Below are 24365 nucleotides of genomic sequence, written 5' to 3' on the forward strand. Positions count from 1 at the left end.
CAGACAAAATATTTTTGTAGACTTCTGAGTTAATTTTGCTGCTGCCATCATGTGTTACATCATTAATGAATATTAATGAGCCTGTCCCAGAAGAAACGATGAAAGCCCATTGCATTACTTGTGTAATGTGTACTATAATGTACACCTGTGTACACTGTGTTTCAGATGAGCTTGTATGTTTGGGATCAAGAGCAGATCCTTTCTTTCTCCAAACTTTAGCCTTTCCATCACTTTGGTCCATAAAATCAGTCATAAAACCTTGTCCCAGAATTTGTGAGGCTCGTCTCCTATTCTCCTTGCTAATGAGTGGTTTGCATCTTCTGGTGTAGCCTCTGTACTTCTGTTCATGAAGTCTTCTGCGAACAGTCGATCGTGATACCTTCACTCCTGCCCTCTGGAGGTTGTTGCTGATGTCACTAACAGTTGTTTTAGGGTCTTTCTTTACAGCTGTCACAATGTTTCTGTCATCAACTGCAGATGTTTTCCTTGATCTACCCGTTTGAGGTGTTAGTGCACCAGTGGTTTCTTTCTTCCTCAGGAGATTCCAAATGGTTGTCCTTGCTATTGCCAGTGTTTGTGCAATGGTTTGATTGATTTTTCATCTCTCAGCTTCACAATTGCTTGTTTTTCACCCATAGACACCTCTCTGGTTTTCATGTTGGTGACACGTCTAACTATAAATGCAGTCTGCACGGATCTGAAACTGAGCGCAGGCATTCAAGTGCTATTTATTGTTTGAATAATCCATTAATAGGACACACCAGGGCAACAAAACACACGTCGGTCACATGTTACAATACTTCTGGTAACATGAAAAATGGGTGGGTTCAAACAAAAGGTGCTATCTTCTGAGTTGTGTATCAGATCCAGATGTAAATACCTGTAAATAAAAGCTGAAATGTTAATCTCTCATCTCATATTCATCTTTTGATGTCAAACCCACATGTTTTCAGTCTACAGCAAAAATAAAGGAATTAACCTCACTGTTCCAATACTTCATACATATATATAAAAATACACACACACACAGTATACATTTTGAAAATATTTACTTGTTTATACATTTATATATTCATATTCTTATATTTTATAATCTATATATAAATATATTTAATATAAACAAATCTTTTCTTATATACATTCATGTGTTTGTATTTATTTATACATAAATATACACAGTATACACATATATTCTGTAAATAGAAACTTAATCGTTAGACAGCACTAGAAAATGTGTTCAGACTTTAAAAGTCAGATGCATTCCAGCTTTAAAAATATTTGAAAGATCTCAATTTATAATGGTTTCACAATATTAACAATGCAATGATTAGCTTTTACTATTTATGCAGAAACTATGCTTATAGCAAAAACATCTGTCTGCAGCAAAAGCCACATTCTGCTGAGCAACAACAAAAACCCTCAAACACAAATGGTTTTGTTGACTTGTGAAACATTATAAAACAGTTCACTGTTAGCATAGCACAAAGCTGCTAAATACAGCCCCTGACAACACAATTCACAAATGTAGCCAAAAGATCATCCTAAAAAAAACTACAAAGAAAACAGCACTAAATATGCTCAATGTCTCTAAAAAGTAGAGTAAGAGAGGCTGGTATCTGAGTGGCAGCCATTTTATGCTCAAATTAGCACCAGCTCTAGCCTGTCTGTCAGCTCTCAAAACAGACTAAACCTAGTCTCTTTAAAACAATTCTGCAGCTCCAACAAGATTTGCAGAAGCAGTGACTTCAGTTAGTCTAAAAACAACATGTTTCTCATAAAACAGGCCAGCGAGTGGAGAATATCAGAAGTCTCCACGGCAGCCATGTTGTTTCAGCACAGTGAGAAACTCAAAGGAATCGTTTCTAAACTCTGTTCTGAAGGGAAATCCTGTCAGAGAGATAAGACAGCGGTGAAACACAGTCACAGACTCTGTGTGACCCTCGCCGCCCCAGGACGCCTTTCTCCCGTTCACACACACACACACACACACACACACACACACACACACATTCATCTGCTGCCAAAGCGGCAGAATGAGGAAGAGAGGAAAGGAGGACAGGAACACACACACAAGCAGCTGCATCGGTGAGGTTGCCATAGCAACTGTCTCCACGTGCTTGACACATTAGTGCAAAGTCGCGACGCCCCTCCCCCAGCGCTGAGGTCACACACACACACATACGTCAATCAACAAACACCGCTGAAGCTCTGCGACGCACCGGCCCGGATGCGTGCACTCACACAGAGCAGATTAACTGTACGATTGCAAAGCCACTAATTCTTGCTCTTCACACCCAAATCAGAGCAGGATTTGGGGTAGAAGCGTTCCCTACATAGTGAGCAGCAGCTGTGCAGATGTCAGCCATGAGGGGGAGCCACCAATCCACTGACTGTGAGAGGAGCGGCCTCGACCAGCGGCCATTACTGCCTCCCTCTCAGCACACACACACACACACACACACACACACACACACAGAGCCAGGCATCATCGCTGCTGCTGATGATATTAGGGTTAGGGATGTGAACAAAGGATGTTTGCTCACATCCCTAACCCAAAGTCTGAATAGACTAAGAAAAAATGTAAATGCAACGACACTTACATCGCATCTTGTGCACCGCTGATAAAGGCTGCCTGACCCATACATAAAATTGGGATTTTTATTTTAAATTCAACGAATATTCAAAATTAAAAAATATTTGACAGCCCAAGTGTCTAAAGTTTTTTTTTTTTTTTTTAAGGCCAGCATATTTTTTTATTATTGTCTTCAATAGGAGAGCTGCATTGTTTAAAGCACAAGTAACGTAACGAGGCTCCGAGCGTCTTTTTCGCGCTGAGCACTCGCCGTTTTTCTCTTCTTGGCACCAAGAGTTGAGGAACGTTCAACTTTGCATAAAACGCTCACTGCCACTTACAGTGATGTAAATACATTACATCAAATCTAATCCATTGTTGATTATTTTCATTATCGATTACTTTAAAATTGATGTATCATTAAATTATGACTTCATCGATCAGTTGTTGCAGCACTAATTTAAAGTCATCTATAATGAATAATCTACTCCTCCTATGAAACACTGCAAATGACACTAAACTACTGCAGCATATCCAGGATTAAATGTAGTTTATTGATAAATATTAAAAAACAATATACCAACATAATTTGTTTGACTGTAGGGAGACCGACACGATTATGCCATGTTTTATGGGACTGCTACTTTTGGCACAGTGTTTCCATGGTAACAGCAGCCTCTCTGATTGGTGGATTTTTCTCCAGTATTATGGGTAATGGAGTTCTTCACTTGGAATTCTGCAATTTAGCACATTTTTAGAAAGTTTTAGTTTTTTTCTCAAATTTCTTCAGAGAGTTGAAATCACACTGACTACAGGCTTTCACAGAAACATACATCACCACTTAACCTCAGAGCTCCTGGCGTGTCTTGAAACCTCTTACACATTAATCACTACAACTCAATTTATCCATGGGGAAAATGAATGGGATTTTTCCGGAATCCGACTGTTGCGCTATATGCCACGGTCACTCTCTCTAAGAATGATTAAATGTCTGTGATTGGATTTAGCAGTAAACCAATCAAAGCTGGAGCCACCGAGCCAAAGTCTGACAAACGCTCTCAGTGTCTTTTGGTATTTCTCATCCTTTTTTGGTTAATAACAACAACTGCACTAGATCAAATATGTTCAATTGCCTGAGGGTTTCCACAAGTAAAAATACCCTTCGGTGATGCACTGAATAATTTTGGAAACCAAATGTGACACACCATACAGGCACCTCCATCAGAGCTGTAAATAACAACATCTATTCAGGCGCATCTAGACAGATCTCTGGTGTTTGACGCCGGCGGGAGGGGTTCTCTGTGTGACTGCATTGGGGGTCTATTGTGTGGGTCACAATAGTAGCGGGAACCACAGATGCTTCGGTAAGGGAGGCAGCCACCCGTCTGGGTGGAAACAGAGGGACAGAGAAGGGAGGAGATGTGGATACTGGGGGGCTGGGTGCCTGACACAGGAAAAAAAGGAGGAAAAAAACAGCCTGTCGCCCTCGTCTTCTGCAGAGCAACGCCCCTCCCACAGCAGAGCGGCCCCAGAGTCAGAGCTTAGCAGAGCGCGGGGCCGCAGACATGAGCGCGGAAAAACTGCTGGAGCTGCAGACTGAGCACAAGAGACCAGAGAACTCAGATCTGCAAACAGGGATGGGATTCTGGTTACAATTACACTAACGATTCAGATTCTGTAGCTATTCTTTCTGTGGTTGTCATGATCGAAATGTATGTTACTATGGAAGACAAATGGTTAATTACAATGAAATTTCACCATACAAAAACAGACGTTACTGATTTTGATAATGAAAAACTAACTCAAGCTACTACTACTATAACATCTGCATTTCTAAAGATAAAAAAAAGCAATTTTATTATTATTAATATTATCAGGCAACACAAACCGGCTTCTTGATTTGAAAATATTATTATATATGCCTTTTTCCTTGAAAGAAATAAAAATGTGATATTTATCATGATATTCATATCGACTAGACAAAATATTTCACGCAGATTTAGCAATATTTAAGTTGGTCGCAAGGAATTGTGGTGTTGATCAACTAAAAGCTTCATGCATTGCTACACCGTTAACAACAGAACCATGCACCGATTTTGTTAATGTGGCCAGGTGCATAAAGTGAATGGGCACAGTCAGCATCAGTGCAAATTATTATTATTAGCATCATCACAAGTTAAAATATTAAGTCTCCAATCAGTACAACAACAGAAATATTATTGCATAAGGCATATTTAAAGCCATTTACAATAGTAAATGCGTGCAAACCAGTTGAAATCCAATAGCATTACAGCACTGCAGCTGCAATTGACACAGGCACATCACAACATGAAAAACATGCATTATATCCGATCCGTCCGTCTGCATCACACTGTAGCCGCTTGATCTCAATTACACCACAGATATACAGAGGTGTAAACCGCACAGCAGAATCTTACAGCTGACATTTCTACCATCACATGGCACATTTTGCCACACCATCCAGTCCGTTTAAAAACTGTTTAACCAAACATCTGAATACAATGGATTAGTGTCATTTTAAAAACGGAAGTAGTTCTAAATAAGAATGGGTTCTAAATTCTAAACCCATCTGCAAACCTACAAGAAAAAAAAACAAACGCTAGATTGATGCAATATAGAAAAGTATGAAAGAGGAAAGACAAGGAAAAACAGGAATAATGGGAGAAGCAGTGGAGGGAAAGACAGAGAGAGAGAGAGAGAGAGAGAGAGAGAGAGAGAGAGAGAGAGAGAGAGTGCTGCAGTGAGACACGGCCTTTGTGCTGCCGTCAGACGAGCCGGAGCGCTGAGAGAGAGAGAGAGAGAGAGGGAGGGAGGGAGGGGGAATGAGAGTGGGTGTGTGAACGAGAGAGCGAGAGACAGACAACGAAGGGAGGGAAGGAGAACACGGAAAAAAAACAAAAACAAGTCGTATTTGATGCATGAATCCTAAAAACAAAAGTGCAGCAAATGCAGTGAAAACTGCAGCTTTTCTTGCATCTCGCTTGATTATAAATGATCGCACAGGACGAGGGGGAACTGTGTGTGCAACAGAGAGTGCATGAAAGAGAGCAACGGCCCCTGAAACTGAATAAGCCACGCGCACACAGGAAGACCCAGAATAGCAACAGGAAACACACCCCAGACTCTGAATACTGCAACGGCACAGCCGCACAAAACAGGCCGAGAGCTGCGCTGAACCGCTGCCTTCTCAACAGCATTCAGATCACACAGAGACACAATCAATTTACAGTTCAAAAGGGACAGTGTTATTCTCAGAGCTCGCAGCAGAAACACTAATACAATTTGTGAATTGTGAATAGTGCATGTTAACATGCAAAACGCCACCACAATGTTGGTGTGTTCTGAGTAACTGCCAGACCGTTGTGTTGTAAGTGCCAAGAGGAGTCAAAGTTTCCATCCTAATAAGGCATTATTGTGGCGATGGAATAAAGTGAGAGAGATGTTATCACAGTACGTAGCTGACATGCATCATGTTTTATTGAGTTATTAAATGCAATTAGATGTCAAAAAATAACTCGATGCACAATGTGTGGAGTATTCATGCAAACACCACTGATTTTTCTCCTCAAGTCAATGTAAACATTGGTAAAAACTGAAAGTGTGTCAGTATATAAGATGTGTGCATTCAGTCTTAAAGTGACAGCAGCCTAATAAAACTGCTGCTGTCTGCGTCATTAATCAAACAACAAAAAAATGCAAACAGAGGAATGCACTGTACACATTTTGTAATAAGAATAGAAACTAGGGCTGGGCGATATGGCCAAAAAAACCACACAATAAGTCGATTTCGATAATTATCACTATAAAATGTAAAATCTAAATTTTTTCAAGTTTAAAGCCAGATTTTTGCTCCTAAGTTGTAGAAACCAGGCCATTAATTTTCCTTCAAATAAATATCTAAATAGAAAAATGTATTTCTTAGTTTCTGCATGTTCTAATTAGTGATGGTGTTTCAAATCAAGAAACAGGTTTGGGCTGCCTGATAATATTATAGGGATGCAGGATGTTAGGATGCAGAGGTAAAGTTTTGTTCATTATCAAAATCAGTAACATCTGTAAAAATCTGTAGTCTTTTTTTTTTTAAGCATTGGTCTCCCACAGTAGCATACATTTAAATAATGTTAAACACAATTAAAACCACATATAGCACCTCAATACCATGGTAAAAATAACTATATGGTTTTTAGGTAGCCTATTTGTATGAAAAACAGTAGTCTAAAAACATTCAGTATAAATGAACATTCTATAGCTTAAATCACAAATACATACTAAAATTATATACCATTACTCCTGTAATAAAATCCCACATTTCTGCCACAATACCATGGTGCAGTGAGTGTTACTACAGTAAATCCATGGTAAATGATGGCAATGTGTAGATTTGAAAAGCCTTCTGTCTCGTTGCACGCAATGTTTCTCCTGTTTGGTTTTAAACTACCACAGAGTCGCTTGTGTTCGTCGCTGAACTCAAGCGCTTCACACTGGATCTCACAGCGCTGTGACTGAGTAAACGCATCTGATTCTGCTTTAGTGAGCTCGCGCCACGCGGCAGTTTGAACTTAGATCCGAGCGGATAAACGGTCCATGTGTGGCGGTTCAAATGTTTCGTTCCGCTTTTGGCGCATGAACATTATATCGAATTCTTCATATCGTTTGATCGAGTAAATTATATCGCGATAATTATCGTTATCGCATTAATCGCCCAGCCCTAATAGAAACCTTCTTTAAGAGGAATCAAATTATCATCATTTCTAAAGAGAAGTTTTATTTATTTATTTTTTACATTTGATTATTCAATTCTATAGTATTTCTTGCTACGTTAAATAAATCTACTGTACGTGAAAAAAAGTTTTTAAAATAACAATAAAATAAAAATTACTATACACAATATACATAGTTATTGAGAATCTATCGTGAAATGAGATTCCGGTCATATCACCCACCCCTACAACCTAAATCAACCAACTATAAACCTATGAAACCTTTTCTAGTCCCATGATATGACTTAGGACCCTCCTTCGACAAAAACTGCAACAAAACTCACACAATCTTGAGTTTATTCACTGTAATGCTAAGTTAACATCTTACAATTCTGATTTGTTTTTTCGGGAATTTTTTAGGGATAAAAGTCATAGTAAAAGTTGAGTAATATAAACTCTACATTTTCAGAAGAAGTCTGAGATAAGTCACAATTATTATTTTTTTTCATTCCATCGTGGAAATGGGCTTCCATACCAGTCCTATTCATCTCCACCAGGCAAAAACCTTAAGTATGATTACTTTCATATTTTAGTAAAATACTAGAACTATACTCAAACCACATTTTCGAAGGCATCATTCACGTAGTACAAAGAGCTACAGCTGTTGAAATCACTAACGCTAAGTATGCGCGAGTATAACAGTCATGCTTGCCTTAGCAAACACTATTAATAAATATAAAAGAGACGCATAAATGCACCACTCTCTGCAACCAGACAGCACAACAAAGAGAGAGTAAGAAAAACAGGGAACCGCAACAAGGACAAAGCTGTTAGATGGGAAACTAAGTGAAAAGGAATAGTGCAGAAAGGGAGAGGAAAGAGCCGCAGACATCTGACAGTACTGGAGCACTTGGCACTGGCGCTCTGTCAGGGTGGGAATGCTGGGGAAAAATGCGGGTGGTCTTGAAATTATGTCAGCCGCTGGGGTTCCTGTGTGAAAATGGCCCAGTGTCTCGCTCGCTCTTTCCAACACACTTTTCCTCTCTTCTCTTCTATTTTCTTTCATCCTCAATATCCTGCCTCAATCCATCCTGACCCCTTCTTTCCCCACTAAAATCAATCTGCTTTCATCACAGCGATTCCTAAAAAAAGTCAATTTTTAGTTAATTAACTCTTGTCCCGCCATTAACAATTCTCCAAGCTTTAAGGCCTTTCCACACCGAGCGCAAAAAAGCAAAATGAAATAAAATAACAGCTTCCTATGGATGCTTCCACATAGACGGCCAACATTCACGCACCGAAAATGCAAATGTTTTTTTTTTGTCCAGTCCGACGAATCTTTTCAGTTTCGCAAAGCGAAAACACAGGCTGTCCAATAAGATTTGAGCATTACATCACGTGGCCAGAGCAACTGCTGTTACCCAAAAGGTCGACGCGGTGAGTTCTTGTTATACAGACTATTCTCACGTTCTTTATACAGAATAACATTTCTATTAATTAACCACTGAATTATGTGATCTGAAGAGCACAGTCCATGTTCTTCCAGGAGCGCGAGTGTTTATGAGCTCGTTCACTCCAGACCTGCCGATCATCTAATCATATCTCTTGCCCTTCCATATAAAAAAAGAAATATTTTTCTACACATGAAATATGAAAGCAAATAGACCTATAATTATGAAGATTGTGATAAGTTTTCTGTATGTTTTTATGCAGCTCGTGGTATTTTTTTTTAGCAAAAACGTTAAATTACATTTTCAATGTAGCTTGATGCTAATTGTCTCAAATTATTTCAGATGTATTGTAAGCATTATGGATATTGTGTTTCTAATGAAGAAACAAGTTATTTCTTAATTTAATGCTGTATATTGAGCAGCGAACGATGTAAACCACACGAGATACATACGCTACATGAAGAAACAATGCATTGGTGGTCAGCGCCCCCTAGCGAGCTGGCGTGAATAAGCAGAAGGCGAACTTTCGTTTCGCGCTCTGTGTGAAAGCAACATTCGCGGGCGATTCGTCTCGCTTTTTCACATTGCGCTCAGTGTGGAAATGCCTTTACTGTTATACAGTAGGGGGCGCCATTACACATCTTCTGAAAGAGTACTGAATCCCTGGATCCAAGCACAGGGAAGCAGCAGCAGAAACAAGCAATCATGTATGCAAGCAGATGCATGTAAAATAACGCAATCAAACATTAACCCTAATGTTAGCGAATGAAATGTCGATTCAGGAAGTAGTTTAGGACTGTGAAGCTTTGAATGTGTTGACGGAAGCAGTCCATTCCATCCGTTTTGATAATCGTTCTGAATCCGTTTCAGATGTAGTCTTTTACAGAAACGCTATTTAAAAAAAAATAATAATAATTCACATGTTAATAATTCAATGTTGCTTTTTTCATGAAGCTTACCCATATTCAAGTTAGGGGTGTGCGATATGACGATTTTTGATCGTGGACGATAAAAATGTCTCCACGATCTGCTTTTGAAGAAATATCGTAGTATCGCGCTACCACGCACATTGTCAAATACAGTTCTGGCGCCGCCGTCTCTATATACTGTACAACACGACATACAGCAGTAGAGTTACTCAGACAGGACACTGCACTTATTCGCGATCGCAAAAGTACATTATTTGCATACAAGCCTTGCTGGTTAAATGTTTAATTCGCGCGCTGGTCTGACGTGCGCTTGTTCTGAGCACATACACCTGAAGCACGCGCACTAAAACGCCTGTCTAACAGCGCCTGATTACTCAACTAAGTTATATTTTGCGCTAATACTGTCAAAACACACAAGGTTTACATACAGACTGAGTTGGTTATCTCTAAAATGAAAGTAAATAGTTAAGAGAGAAACGGATGCGTGTCTGTATATTAGATGCGTGCAGCTCTTAAAGGGACAGGACACTAAACATGCTGTCGACTGTCATTAAAGGGATAGTTCACCCTAAAATTGAATTTCTGTCATTATTTACTCAGTGGAAAACCAAACAGTTGCTGGTCTACATTGACTTTGATAGTAGGAAAGAAAAATCCTATGGAAGTCACTGAGGACCAGCAACTGTTTGGTTTTCCACCTTCTTCAAAATGGCATTTATAAATGTTCAGCAGAAGAAAGAAACTCATTCCGGTTTAAAACAACTTTTGAGTAAATGATGATATAAAAATACAACATTATGACAGAATTGACAGACAGATGACAGAATATTAATTTGTGGGGGAACTATTCATTTAACGTTAACAAAACACAAAGAGAAAAATCACTCACTATTCTTGACTGAAAAACTTTAATACAGTTGCTTTAGGAATCAGTCTATCTAGTGTTTTATTTTTATATTTGTTCATTCAATTTCATTGAATGCTCTGCTAAATACACCTATTGTACCTGGAAATAAAGCACTGTTTGTTTTATTTGTATATTATGTGTATTTGTAATGTGTATCTTTGTTCTTATTTTTTAATAAGAAAAATAAAATGATGACAAAGATTTTTTATCTTCACCCCCTTTGGCCTAAATATCTGCCATGCATCTTTGTCTTTCTAGTTTGGCTGTAATGCTCAGACAACTTGTAAAACCAAAATAGTAAAACTAACAAAGAATCGGGATAAAAATCGTGAATCGTGATATTTCTATAAAAAATCGTGATATGATATTTTTCCCATATCGCCCACCCCTAATTCAAGTAAAAAAAAAAATAAAAAAAAGAAGCTAAAATAGAAGGTTATTGTTTGTTTAAAAGAAGAGGCTCAGTTCTTTCATATTTAAATATTCATACAACAAAATATTTTGTGAAAATGATAGCAGAGGCTGGCAGGGAAAGTGTTAAAACACATTTACACAAACGTTTAAGAACATCTTAAATTAGTCTTTGTAAGTATGATCTGTAAATTAGAAAGACCAATTTAAAATTATAATTTGAGAATTTGACGTAAAAAAAAAAAAAAAGTTGGAAACATACTGCGCAAATTTGCGAGCATGTTGCCCTGATGTACGTTTGACGGATATTAAATAATTGTATATATACACATTTATAAAAAAATAAATAAAATGCATGCGATTTTGATGATGCATCTCAATCTATTGAATCGTTACATACACACAATATATTCCAGTCCCATTTTCTCATAGCGTCTCACTCGCGTTCCCAACAGGCCGGGCCCCTCTGAGTCAGAATTACTACTCCATAAAACCTTTCCACTGGGAGGAAGAGGGAGAAGAACGAGCGAGCGTGTGACTAACATGTGACCTTCCCCTCCAGGCCCGAGCACATTGATTTAATATGCATCTCGGAATAAGATGCCGCCAAAAGATTACAGACAAAAGTTTAAGTGACGATTCAAACGGAGCACTTACAGGACGCTGAGGATATTGACCGGGAAAGAAAGAGTGTGAGAGAGACATAAAAGCAACGGGGGACGCGAGGACCTGAGGGTGACGGACCCCTGAAGTCACGGCGGAGTTTAGGAGTACAGAGAGGAGGCGGATACTGCTTGGGATTAGCCGCACTTGAGGAAGGACCACAAAAGGCTGTTAGAAAGGAACTGGAGGGAGCGTTCATGTTCTCTCACACACAGAGAGGATAATCACTTCCAGGACGTCCCACAATTGAAATCCCAGGCTATTGGAAATCTCCCCGCGCCAGATCTGTCGCGCTCATATACGTGGACATAAATACCATTATCATCAACCAAATGGAAGAGGATTTGATTTGATCCTCAACTGATATGAACCGCACTGCATTGAGATTAATTTGGGAATTGAAAAAGAAAAAACACAATTCAAAACTAATTAATCAGGATCATGGCAAAAGATGCCCAGTCTTTCTGCCGATGAAGACGCAATCTGGGGAATCAGTTTTTTGGATTCAGATCTTCCCCAGAATGCAATCGGCTCCAGCTTTCTGTCGTTCTCCATCTTGGCGTGTATCAGCGTACACATGACAGAGACATTATGGTAAACCAGAGCGCGTCTACGAAGGAATATGCCAAATGGGTATTAAGTAAGACAAATGCAAGCTCATGAAAAGCTGTCTGAAGGTAGAATCTTGCCAACAAAAACCCACAAGTCCAATTATTTTCGTTGTCAATATAATTGCCAATTACAGAATGCGGCTTCTCATTTACAGCAGTAAGACTTTTTAAAAGCATTGATGCAGCAGGTTATATAGGGGACTGTGAACTGTGGTTGTGTGGCGTACTGGTAAAATAAAAGGACTGATGCCACTTTAACACCGTGGCTCCTAACCAGGGCCCCAGGGCCCAATAGGGGCCTCAGCAAACACCCGAGGGGGCCACCAGATTACTTCAGCCCACTCTCATGTTGTTCCAATCCTGTACAAGTTTCTTCTGTTGAACACAGTTATTTTTCAAAGTTGGTAACCAATCAGTTGCTGGTAGCCTTTGACTTCCACAGTATTTTTTCCTGCTATGAAAGTCAACAGCTACCAGCAACTGTTTGGTTACTGACAGTCTTCAAAATATTTGTTTTTGTGTTCAACAGAAGAAAAGAAAAATCAAGTTTGCAACAACATTAGAGTAAAGTACGACAATTTTCTTTTTTGGGTGAGCTATTCTTTTAACACATTAAAATAATAAAACTTTAATTAAAAAAATTTAAATTAAGATTTTCCCTCAAGTATGAATTAAGGTTAATTTAATACATTAATACTGAGTTCTGTTGATTAAAAAAAAATGCATCTTAACAAGAAGCTTTGTCTTAACTACACAAGAAATATCTAAAATATCTTCCATATAATATATGGATAGGGGTCTTTGAATATTTTAGACAAAGAGGCCCTTCAAGTCAAAAAGTTTGAGAACCCCTGCTTTAACGTCTACAACTGAGCCAACATCAGTAACAGACAGCAGATAACAAGCAGCTATTATCAATTATTGCTCTAGTAAAATGTATGTGTTCAACTGCATCACCAGGGCTGGATGTATTGTACAAGTGTTTTCGTAACGGTGTTTTGAAGGTTATTCTCAACCTGAACTAACAAGGTACTGCTTAAACCATTAACAAGGTTTTAGAAAAGCACTAGTAATATCAGTATTATACGTGTATGTTGTGTGGCTCCACTGACGTCAGCCCAAACAGATAATGGATTCACAGGTGGAGCAAGCTACATTTAAGAAGATTTAAAGACCATTTTATTCTTTGAAATAAATGTACACTGACAAAGTAAACAAAAGTTCATTTTGACCATGTCAAAGCACAAACTTTTTTACTGATAACATGCACAAAACAAAATGATGCCTTTATAAATTTGGCTACAGCAGCCACAACTGAATCAAAGGCGGCTGTATGCTGTAAATACAGTTCAGTAAAGATAACACAACATGCATGAGAACAAACAGTTCACAGAGAGCTGACAGTGTACGGTTGCTAGACGTGTTCATTCATTGCAGTGTGAAGCAACGATTATCAGGAAACCAGCTCAACCAGTCAAACTGGTCCCTATTCACTGGCTCCAAAGTCTCTAGTTGGCAGCTTCAATCCACATCAATGTTCATGAAATCAGTCCTCAAAACCAAACAAAGAAAGACTTATTTTTGTATCAGATAGACTTCAAAGCAGCAAGGAGAAGCATATTATAAACCCTGCAACAGTACGTATATGCTCAGCATGGTAGTACCATTACACTTCTAGCAGTTTGTGTTACACAGCTGGATAACTCGCTCGCAGGTCAGGTAGTGATTTGGAGGGGTTTTACCTTTGGTGTCAGCCAGGCTAAAGTTAGCAGTAGGGGCTAATCTACCGTGAGAGCAGAGCATGAGGGAGATGTTAGTGGTAGAAGAGGTCAATCGAGGGCTACATTATTGCCTTTCCCGCAGGCAACCGTGGGGATTCCTGGGATTGAATAAAATCTCGGCCAATCTCAGTCACTGACTACGTAAGAGCCAAATATATAAATAAAGAAATAAGAGGAAAATCACATCCTGAGGGCATACCCCACTGGCAGAGACAGAACGATCTCCGTTCTCTCACTCACTCATCCCTCTTTTACCTTCTCCAGCCCTCCAGCTCCAGTCATTTGCCAGCACTCTATTAGACACCTCTCTCTCATTAATTATCGCAGCTCGTTTAGAAATTTCAGAGGCACTGTTGCTCTGAATGAGCTATTTGTATCTGCTAACCTATAAACACACACTCTCACCATATCCTGAAAGTGTTTCACCGTGACAGATGATGTGCACACCTTCTGAGTTTTCTCTGACCTGGTTTCCAAAAGCAACTAATCTTGCGCAGCCGAATTTTGGCATCCATGCTTATCTTGAACTGGAAGTAACCATGTGACCAACGTGTAGCATGATATAAGGTTTATGCTGGTCAAATCAGATAAACCAGTACCACCAGGATAAAAAAACTCTTCAGAGTGCCGCAATAAAACACTAACAGAGAATCTAATGCAGGGGTGTCCAAGCTTATTCCTGTAGGACCACAGTCCTGTGCAGTTTATCTCCAAAGTGCTCAGACACACTAATGGGCCTTTCACACAACATTTTTCCATTCCAATGTGCTACTTTTGTTTGTCTGTCTCTCAATAAACTCAGTGGTTCAGTACTATCCAAACTCTATTTGTGGACATGACACTACGGCGTTATCTGTGCAAAGTACCACTTTTTATGCGTTTTTAATCGACTATCATTGCTAACAATGGACTTGTCCATCTCCGTTTTCTGACTTCTCTACTGGAACACGGTCCACGTGTGTTTGGAAGTCTGTGTCAGAGCTGGGAATGACATCAAAGTAAATCAAACAGCACTAGGAACATAGTTTACAGTTTCTACAACCTGCCCCAAAACTCAAATCTTTCTGAAAGGTTCAGTTCCAGTAATCAGGTAAACTACCTTACAGCCACAGAACAAGATTCTCACTAACCTTTACTCTTGCAATCCCTGTATAGCGGTATATCCAACCCTTGTTTTTGGAGGAAACCCAAAAGTACACATTTTCCATTTCAGGTCCTGGAGTCTCAAGTGGGCAGCTGATGTTTGATTAGGAAGAGTTTGAAAATGTGTAGTGTTGGGGTGCCTCCAGGAACAGGGTTGGGAAACTCTTCTGTATAGTTTTGTCTATGACTACAATCGTCCCGCCAATTACTATACCAAAGAAAAAGACAAACAAACCAAGGCCTCATTAGCAGATTCGCCCTGTGATTTGAGACAGAAGTGAGGACTGGGAAGCTTTCGCATGTTAAGGCACAAAAGCATATGCAAGCAGAATTGGTCAATTAAATCTATTCTGCTGAACAACCAAAGCACTTGCATAGAGTCAATGCTTAAGAACTACAAAACTGATCCCCTCTTGAAAAGAGCTCATCTCAAACAGTTCTGAAAGCTAGTATGGCATGAGGTTAATCTGGTTTGAAACCTTCATGGGACTCACAGGTAGGCTGGAAGGTCGTCCCTGCATGTTCTCCTCAGGACCTCCTTTCCCGGACACCATGGGCTGATTGGAGGAAGGAGCTGAGGACTGAGAGCTGAAGGAGTCTTGAGACAGCTCCTGAGGAGTAAAGAGACGACAATAAAATGTAGAAGCACTTTTGAAAGGGCATCAAGGATAGTGTTCATCAAAGCAACTCCAGGTATGTGGAGTAGTGCTTTTACCTGAGGTGGAGGGGGAAAGCGCTGGAAGGGCGACTGCTGCTGTTGCTGTTGTTGAGACTGCAGTGGAGGGGTTTGGGAGTAAGGTGAGGGCTGACCCTGTCCTGAAGCTTGCTGGGATGACTGAGGGGGTGCCGAGCTGGGTGTCTGTGATTGTGGCGGGCCCTGCTGCTGTTGTGAAGGGCCCTGTTGCTGAGGAGGCTGCCCTGGAGCAGAAGGTGGTTGTGAGTATCCGGGCTGCGACCCCTGCTGGCCCTGAGACGGACCCTGTGACTGAGGGGGACCCTGGGACTGGGGGAAGGGTGGCTGTCCTGACTGTGACTGTGGAGTCTGAGAGTATGGAGGCTGACCCTGAGGGGGGCCGTGGGGGCCCTGAGGCTGACCCTGAGGGGGGCCGTGGGGGCCCTGAGGTTGCCCGAAAGGGGGCCCACTCTGGCCATGGGGAGGACCAGGAGGTTGCTGGGAGTAAGGGGGCTGAGAGGCCGCTCCAGTGGAGGGCTGCTGGGGGTATTGAGACTGCTGGGGGCCTCCGTGAGGTGAAGGGCCCTGTTGTCCGTAATAGCCACCTTGGTTCTGACCATAACCACCTGGGCCATGCTGTCCATAGCCCATCTATAGAACAAACACAGCCGGAAACCAAATAGTCCATCAGTTAGCAAGCAAAAAAATTTGCAATCTAAAAATTTAAACTAGAGACATTGTGAAAAATTTGCAATTGTCAGTAAATGCTTTATTTCCTGATCAACATGCATGTGAACCAGAGCTGGTTATTGGAACTGATTTGATTCCGATTCACAAATTACTGATTCCACCTTGATATCATGTGGGATTATCTCAGTCCTATCACACAGCCATTTAATGTTACAATGAAATAGAAATAACGACAGATCTTTTTTACTGTATTGTGTTGTACATCCGAGTCTACTGTATTTTGAGATCTGGGCATTGCACCCAAAAGTGAATGCGCACTTGCTGTCAACGGTTTAGGGGCAGAATTTAAGTGCATTAAATAATTGGAGAAGTATTGCATACGTCACCAAACAGAAGTCTGTCATTTCACTGGAAGATAGAGTAACAAGGTTTTTTCTGTTTATAAAAAAGTAACTTATGCACAGAAGAATCATTTACAGTAAGGTCTATAATATGCATTTATAAAGAAGACAATGTGAATTTTCAGTTCATTGATTTTTCTAAAATTATGTCTAAATAATGAAGAAAACCTTCGTTTTGAAATTACTAACAATATAAAAGTTAACCTTACCTTTATTTTAACAGTACAAAGTTAAATGAAATGACAGTATTTCTCAAGATTTTTACTGAGCAGCATGTTCTAAATAATATTATCATCTCACAAAACTTAAAGGTTCTTCCTCCATGCCAAAAAAAATTAAAAAGATAAATAAATGAATAAAGTGTTATTCATACTAAATGTAGAAGTTCCCCAGCTTCTATTTTTTATTAGAATTCTTTTCAGCAATTTCTATATGAAATTATTAGTGTTTGTTTAGATGTTTTCATGATTTCAAAAGTCCTGATTAAAGTGCTTTTCACTCCAGCTTTTCTCATGGGCGTGCGGGCAGACAGCCAGACAATAACAGCAGAAGGCAGAGGAGGTGGCGGGAGGAAAACACAACACTGGGAAAAAAGTTCTCCACTAGGACACTGTTTACTTTCAGTGAAAGGGGTGAACTGACACTCAATTTAGAGCCAGCGTAAGCCATAAATAAACCTGAAACAGATGAATGTAAGAGGTGTACTGTGTGTCTGTGCTGGGTCACTACAAACAAACAAAAACCTTCACTGGCTATTTCAAGCATTCACTGAAAATATGTCATCATAAGCCCTGGTGCTTTTTTTTAATTACTGCTATTCAAAAATAAACACCACCACCAACAACAACAACAACAATCATATCACTCATGATCAGTTATGGGTCATAATATATTATTTACCTGCATTGTGAAATGTTGTTCATATTCCACTCTCTCTGAAAAGGCTAACAATAGCAGCAATGAGACATTTCTTTTAGGTTTCAGCAGGACTGAGGTCAGTGTTTTTTACCGAGCTCTTATCCATTTGAAGGACCAGTGTGCACACGGGCTTTCAGGGAAAAACGCTTGAATTTCATTACTTTCAGTCAGCATACAAAACAATTTGACCTTGCTGGAGAATGTACTGTGTGACACAAAAGCCTGATGGTGACAAGCTGGGCACTTTCCCTCTCAAGGAGAAAGGAAATATAAAAATAGGGAAGAAAAACGCCTCTGACAACAAGGTTCAATAAAAACAAGCTGAAGTGCACGTTCTATGCTAGTCTACAAATGGATGGCACTCCAGTGCAACTGCTTACTCGACAAGCACAATGGGGCACCCGGCGCAGACAACAGGATGAACAAAGGCAGACACTTGAAGACTGCCACGTACAAAACTTCAGACGTGCGAGGAAATCCCCATGTGACAAACCTGAGCCTCGCCGTGACCTCATAACCACCTTCTTTGAAAGCAAAGATGAAAAGACCCATGAGTTCATGCTGCTGTGATCAAGAATGTCTTAAGACCGTCAGAAGCCTTCAGGTTCAAGCTGAGACTCTGACAAACAAAAATCTGGCAGCAGAGGAAAAGGTCTGCCCGCTATGTAAACAAACATAATAACTGGACCTGAAGTCTACTGTATGGAGCTAAAATAGTCTCAAAAATGTTTCTCATCCATTTTGAATATGGGTAACCAAACAGCTTCAGGCCCTTATTGACTTCCATAGTAGTTTTTTTCTTCTCTCTCTCCATACGATGGCAGAATTTTTGGTTAAACTGCCGCTTTAAAAGTGCTGTCTCGATTATTAAGAAGTTCTGTGCCAACAGCTGACAAGGCATGTGTGATTTGTTTTTAATGCTCCAGCAACAAGTGCTGCAGAAGAGTGACAGAAAGCATCTCTTTAACAACCCCATTGAGCAAAGGTGAATAGAAATATATATATATATCAAATTTCAGCAGCTGCATGTGTTTTTTCTATCTTAAATTAAATATTGATCGATACACTGCCATTCAAAAGTTTGGGATCAGTAAGATTTGTAATGTTTTTAAAGTGGTTTCTTCTGCTCAAAGGCTGCATTTATCTGATTAAAAAAAACAGAAGAAAAAAGCTATTGTGAAATATTAATACAATATAAATAAATTAAAATATAAATATTATTGTATTACAAAGATTTGTATTTTGAATAAATACTTTTTTTTTTTTAATGGCTGATAAATCCAGCTTTGCATCAGAGGAATAAACTATATTTTAAAGCATATTAAAATAAAAAACCATTATTTTATTCATTTTTAATAATATTTCACTGTATAACTGTGTTTTCCGTATTTTTAATCAAATAAATGCAACCTTACTGATCCCAAACGTTTGAATGGCAGTGTATATTGACTTTATTGGCCATTAGCCACCCTGCTCTCGGCATCGGCCATCCAAACAAAAGAAAACAACCCAAAATCCCCACAACATGAACATCTGACCTGTTGTCCGTACTGCATTCCGCTCATGCTTCCGGGAGTGCGGCCCTGCATGCCCATAGGATACCTCTGGGGTCCTGGGGGCCCGTAACCCTGTCCTGGGAAAGGAGGACCCTGCTGGGAGCCAGGGGCAGGCCCCTGCTGCTGAGAATAGGGGTTTCCACCACCATAGTGCTGCCCTCGAATTTTCCCCACTTGGTCCATGGGGCCTGGAGGCTGAAAAAGACAGAACAAGGGTAAGTGCTAATAATTCAGAGGCACAGTTAAAATCAGCTAGTGCCATACAGGAGGCGAAATTACTGGGGTACGTTTCAGTTCCCTACAGCATTGACAGGACTGAACGCCAGGCACATGGGTCATTAATTTTCTGAAAGCATTCACTTAGGCATCTCTGGTTAAGATGAAGTCAACGGTGATCAATATCAAGAGAGGCTTGTTTCCGCTGTTAAGATTGAAAACAATCACAACGCCATAACAGAGTATTAGCGGGAGCATAGCGAAGGCACACCACCCCAAATCAAAAATAGATCTGTATGCTTCAAACACAGTGCCAGCGAAGGGAGGGGAAATTGGCAGTGAATGAATGAGAGAATGAAAGCAGCGGTTCAATCTGCCAGGCCGTCCTGAGTGCCAGGGGCTGGAGACTGGGTGAACAGTCAACTTCCCTTTGAAAACAGACGAGAGGAAACAAACGTGTGAGGAGACTGGAGTGTGTCCCGAACATCAGAGGAGAGAGACGGAGAATTACAGAGAGATCGGAATAAAGTCTTTGGGACGACGGGACTGGAAGACGGTGCTTGGAAATTACGCAAAGACAACCAGGACAGGAACTGAGATCATGAATTTAAAACTGCTCAGCACTCGCTCTCAAGCGTTCTGATCCTCAAGCTGTTTTACGAGTCTTGAAACGAACAGTAATGTAACATGAGATACAGAAAGAACAAAACTACATTGTTCACATTATAAACCAGCAAAACTGTCTACACTGCAAGTGAGCAGAGCTGTGCAATTAATTCATCCTGAATTAACAAGAGTTTAAATCAGCCAATCAAGGCTTTTCTCTCAAACGGATACATTTTCTCTTTTCTGCCTAGTGTTGGAATAAATTGGAATAGTTGGAGATATTAGAAATTTTGTGTTTCAGATTGAGACAAATGTTTCTTGTTTTAACAGTTTTCATGAATGTATGATAAATATAATAAAGCAGGAAACTACATGAGGTAAAAATAACACATGAGTGGACGTAGAAAAATAAACCTCAAACGTGATTAATAAATACCAATTATAATTTGAGCAAAATAATTATGATTTTAAGTTGATCAATTATTGATAAGGGTTCGAGTCTTCCATTTTGAACTCAAGTGCAGCATAATATGAAGCGGTCATTTGTCAAACTATAAATTACAGGGATAGTTGGGATAAAAAAAATAAAATGAAAATAAGATATTTTAAAAAATGTTTGACACCAAACAGTTGCTGGTAGCCATTGACACAGCATGGGGGGGGGGGACAATTTGGTTACCAACTTTCTTCAAAATATATTTGTGTTCAACAGCGAACTCTCTCGCCAAAAATACTAATAAAATCAAAAAACTAAAGCATTTTGTAGTATTTAAGTATTTTGAATAACCAAAAACAATACATTTTTAGATTTTCCAGCAAAAACTATATTATAAAATGCAATTATATTGTGTTGCATACAGTTACCGTGACATAAATTACTCGTACTGTGATATAATATTTTGGTCACGCCGCCCACCCCTCGGCGTAACTTTGAAACTTACTAAACTGTTTGAATACACCCACTTGACTCCCGCATCCCCGGAGAATCACAAACACTCTCAAAGATCAGCAGGACCGGTGAAGACACAGACACAGGACAGGACTCCCATCTGCCCCCACAACACTCCTCCAGCAGCTGTAATAAGGCTCTCTTGACATCTGAGGTCAATCTGGACCCTTTCTTTCATCAACATAAACAAGAAACATGATATTTTAAAATGTGTTTCCGATGAATAAGCGTTGTGGGCTGCAACCAATGCTTCTAGTGTGGACAGCTCGGTTGATTAATGGAAGAAATACAGTTTTTAACTTACAAGACCAGCATAGAGAAAACATTTAGTGTTCATTTGAGACGATACGTTGGCCCTATGATTTCTGCAAAACGTGGCTGGAATCACAGAATGGTATTTACTGTAAAACGCCGAATGGCATGGAATTTGCCAAATTTTGAATGAAGCAGGTCAGTACAATCAAATCAAATAGAGATATGGACCAGTGTCTGTGAATATTAAACCAGACTATTTAAATATGAAATTTGAGGAAAACTGCAAATCTCTTCACGACAACACACCAAAAAAAAAAAAAAAAAAAAAAAACCATTCGGTTTAACTTGAAGAAAGTGATAAATATAACTTTTGTTCAGTATAATGTACATCTTGCTACTACTGCTGCTGCTACTAAATTGAATAATAAACCTATACTTAAGGAATAATCACAAATTTTCTTCCATGTTTTAATTTTATTAATAAACCTCCGTTGTGCAGCACTTTATGCCATAATTTGATTACAAGAAACGCTATACAACACAGAATAATCAACCATTTTAATCATTACTATTCATTTTAACCATTAAATCGGAATCCAGTATAACTTAAATGAAAAAAACTAATTTGGTATAATATTTTTTTTTTTAAAAGGCGGAAATTTAGGGGGGGGGTTATACAACTTTATAGTATAAGTTCCATGATTTTAATTAGTTAGACGTGCTTTTTCAATAAATAAAATTAAATATTTTTTCCATTTGGTTTTCCAAATGGTTAAAATTTAATCTGGAAAAATTGAAGGATAAAATGGAATTTGAAAAAAAATAAACAGATTATACAGGGCCCTAATTATAGCAGTGTTTGCATGTATAAGAAAGCTAGATGCTTTCTCTCGACTACATGCTGCGATGAAGCATGAGGTTATGGCTGAGATCAGCGAGGCCTTCGCCTGAAAGGGTAATGGAAGTGGGAGAAGATGAATTATGCTTGAACAAAGATCTGAGCAAACCTCTGACCTCAAGTTGCCATCTCCACTTATAGTCTTGGGATTTTACATGGTTCGAATAAGTAAGATTTAATGCCCCTGCATTAAGAACATGTCCAGTGAAAACTATTACTTCAACAAATTCATTCTTGTGCGTCGCTTTGAGGGAACGGCCCACAAATCAAGACTGCAAGCCAATGGACGTCTAATTCCTCTTTCTGCTCGAGACCGTGGTAAACATACAGTTGTCGGCACGTTCCCGCATCCAGTCTGAGAAACGCTGAGGTTGCTTTCACACAGTATTATGTGCATGAATTACCCCCGGGCTCCCTTAAGTGCGGGAATGAGGGTGGGACGTAACAGCGAGAGAGAGTGAGTGAGAATGACAGTTGTTCAGAAATGAAGTGCTTTTAATTCATCCTCGGGCAAGGTCAAAGATAAGCAGCAGCATATCTCACCGTCTCTCATTTTTAGATACAGACATACTGTATTGATCTTTGAGGGGAATTCAAGGATTTCCCGCCAGTCGCTGAGGGCTAGAGCTTCCCCTTTCGCTTTTTTAATGAATGATACTAGTTAATAGCAACAATAACAATGAGCCAGTCATGGGATTTTCTCTTGAAACACCGCTGGGTTTTCTTGAAAACAACACCTTGCAGAAACCGAAATCAATTTGAAACAGCAGCTATTTGAAATGGGATACTTGGGGGGGAAATAAGTGCAGGGTGGGAATGACTTCTTATCAATTGACTGGATCAGGAAAAAATAATGCTAAGGAGAATATTTTACTTGCATCTTTCAAGAAAAGCTCAAAGTTACTCAGAGTAAAAACTTAAAAGACAGACATTCCTAAAGTGCAAATACAAATAAATAATGAAGACTAAAAATAACTAAATATTTTAATTCAAGAATCACTTTAAATTTACAGCAATAAACCATGGTGTCGATTTAATAATCTCCAAAAAAAACATAAAATGGCTCGAGTGCCGCTTTCTTTCCAGGGTTTACATATTTCCTATTGGATCAAAAAGTTAATGTTAACCAACAGCACATAGGATCTAGATATCACACTCAATAAGAAAAAAAACGTTGTGTGCTTCGCGTTTGTTTTTTTTTAAACCCATGAAAGTTTGTTTTTTTAGGATTCTTTAATTTAATACAAAGTTCAAATTTATTCGAAATTTGAATTTATAATTCAAATTGTCGATGTTTATAAAAAATAAAAAAATAAAAACTTTAAAATGTCTTTACTGTCACTTTTGATCAATTTAATCCATCCCTACTAAATAAAAGTATTAATTACTAAAAAAAAAAAAAAAAAAAAAAAAAAAAAAAAAAACTTTTAATGTGGTCATCGGATGCCCATTTTCCACAAGTTGATGATTCTTTAGGGTCTTAATGAAAAGTCTACAATATACTTGAAATTTCTCAATGGTAGTGTAAAACAACACCCTTCTAACCGGTCAAAATCAGCTCTGTTCACAGCAACCCGTTTCAGTGCATGTTTCTTTAAATGCTAATGAGCTCTGCTCTCTTCGGTGGGGTCACGAGCCGTTCTAATGATACAGTTTACGGTTTACTTTTGAAATATTATTTATAGGTATTAAAAGAAAACGGTGGGTGGATTTTTATCATTATAGTGTGGTTGTGTACAAACACTGCCAACACATTTCAGGTCAAACATAAGTGAATTTTGCATCCGATAACCCCTTTAAATGTAATGTATGCATAGTTTATTTTGATTCCACACAGATTTTAAAATACCTTGATTCAAATATCATCACTAGCGTCTGTGAATCACTGGCGTAACATCTCTTCTCCGCTGAAGTCATGTTAAGGCTCAGAGAAACTCATGCTATTTGGCTCCGCTCTCTCAACCCCTCCTCCTCATCCACCAATCAATCGCTGGTCCATGGCTGATTTCCTTCC

At 39.2% G+C, this 24365-nt stretch overlaps 1 protein-coding gene across 1 annotated transcript in view; it reads right to left on the reverse strand.

The window, feature by feature from the left end:
• The window catches only part of arid1ab (AT-rich interactive domain 1Ab), a 66171-nt gene that overhangs the window by 27036 nt on the left and 14770 nt on the right, over nt 1–24365 (reverse strand). Inside the window, exons 2-4 of the mRNA XM_079381737.1 lie at nt 19410–19622; nt 15905–16513; nt 15684–15800 (exon numbers count right to left, since the gene is read on the reverse strand). Coding sequence (XP_079237863.1) covers nt 15684–15800; nt 15905–16513; nt 19410–19622 — 939 coding nt within the window. The remainder of the gene's footprint in view (nt 1–15683; nt 15801–15904; nt 16514–19409; nt 19623–24365) is intronic.

Source organism: Barbus barbus (assembly GCF_936440315.1).
Source record: "Barbus barbus genome assembly, chromosome: 27".
In the NCBI taxonomy this organism is placed as follows: domain Eukaryota; kingdom Metazoa; phylum Chordata; class Actinopteri; order Cypriniformes; family Cyprinidae; genus Barbus; species Barbus barbus.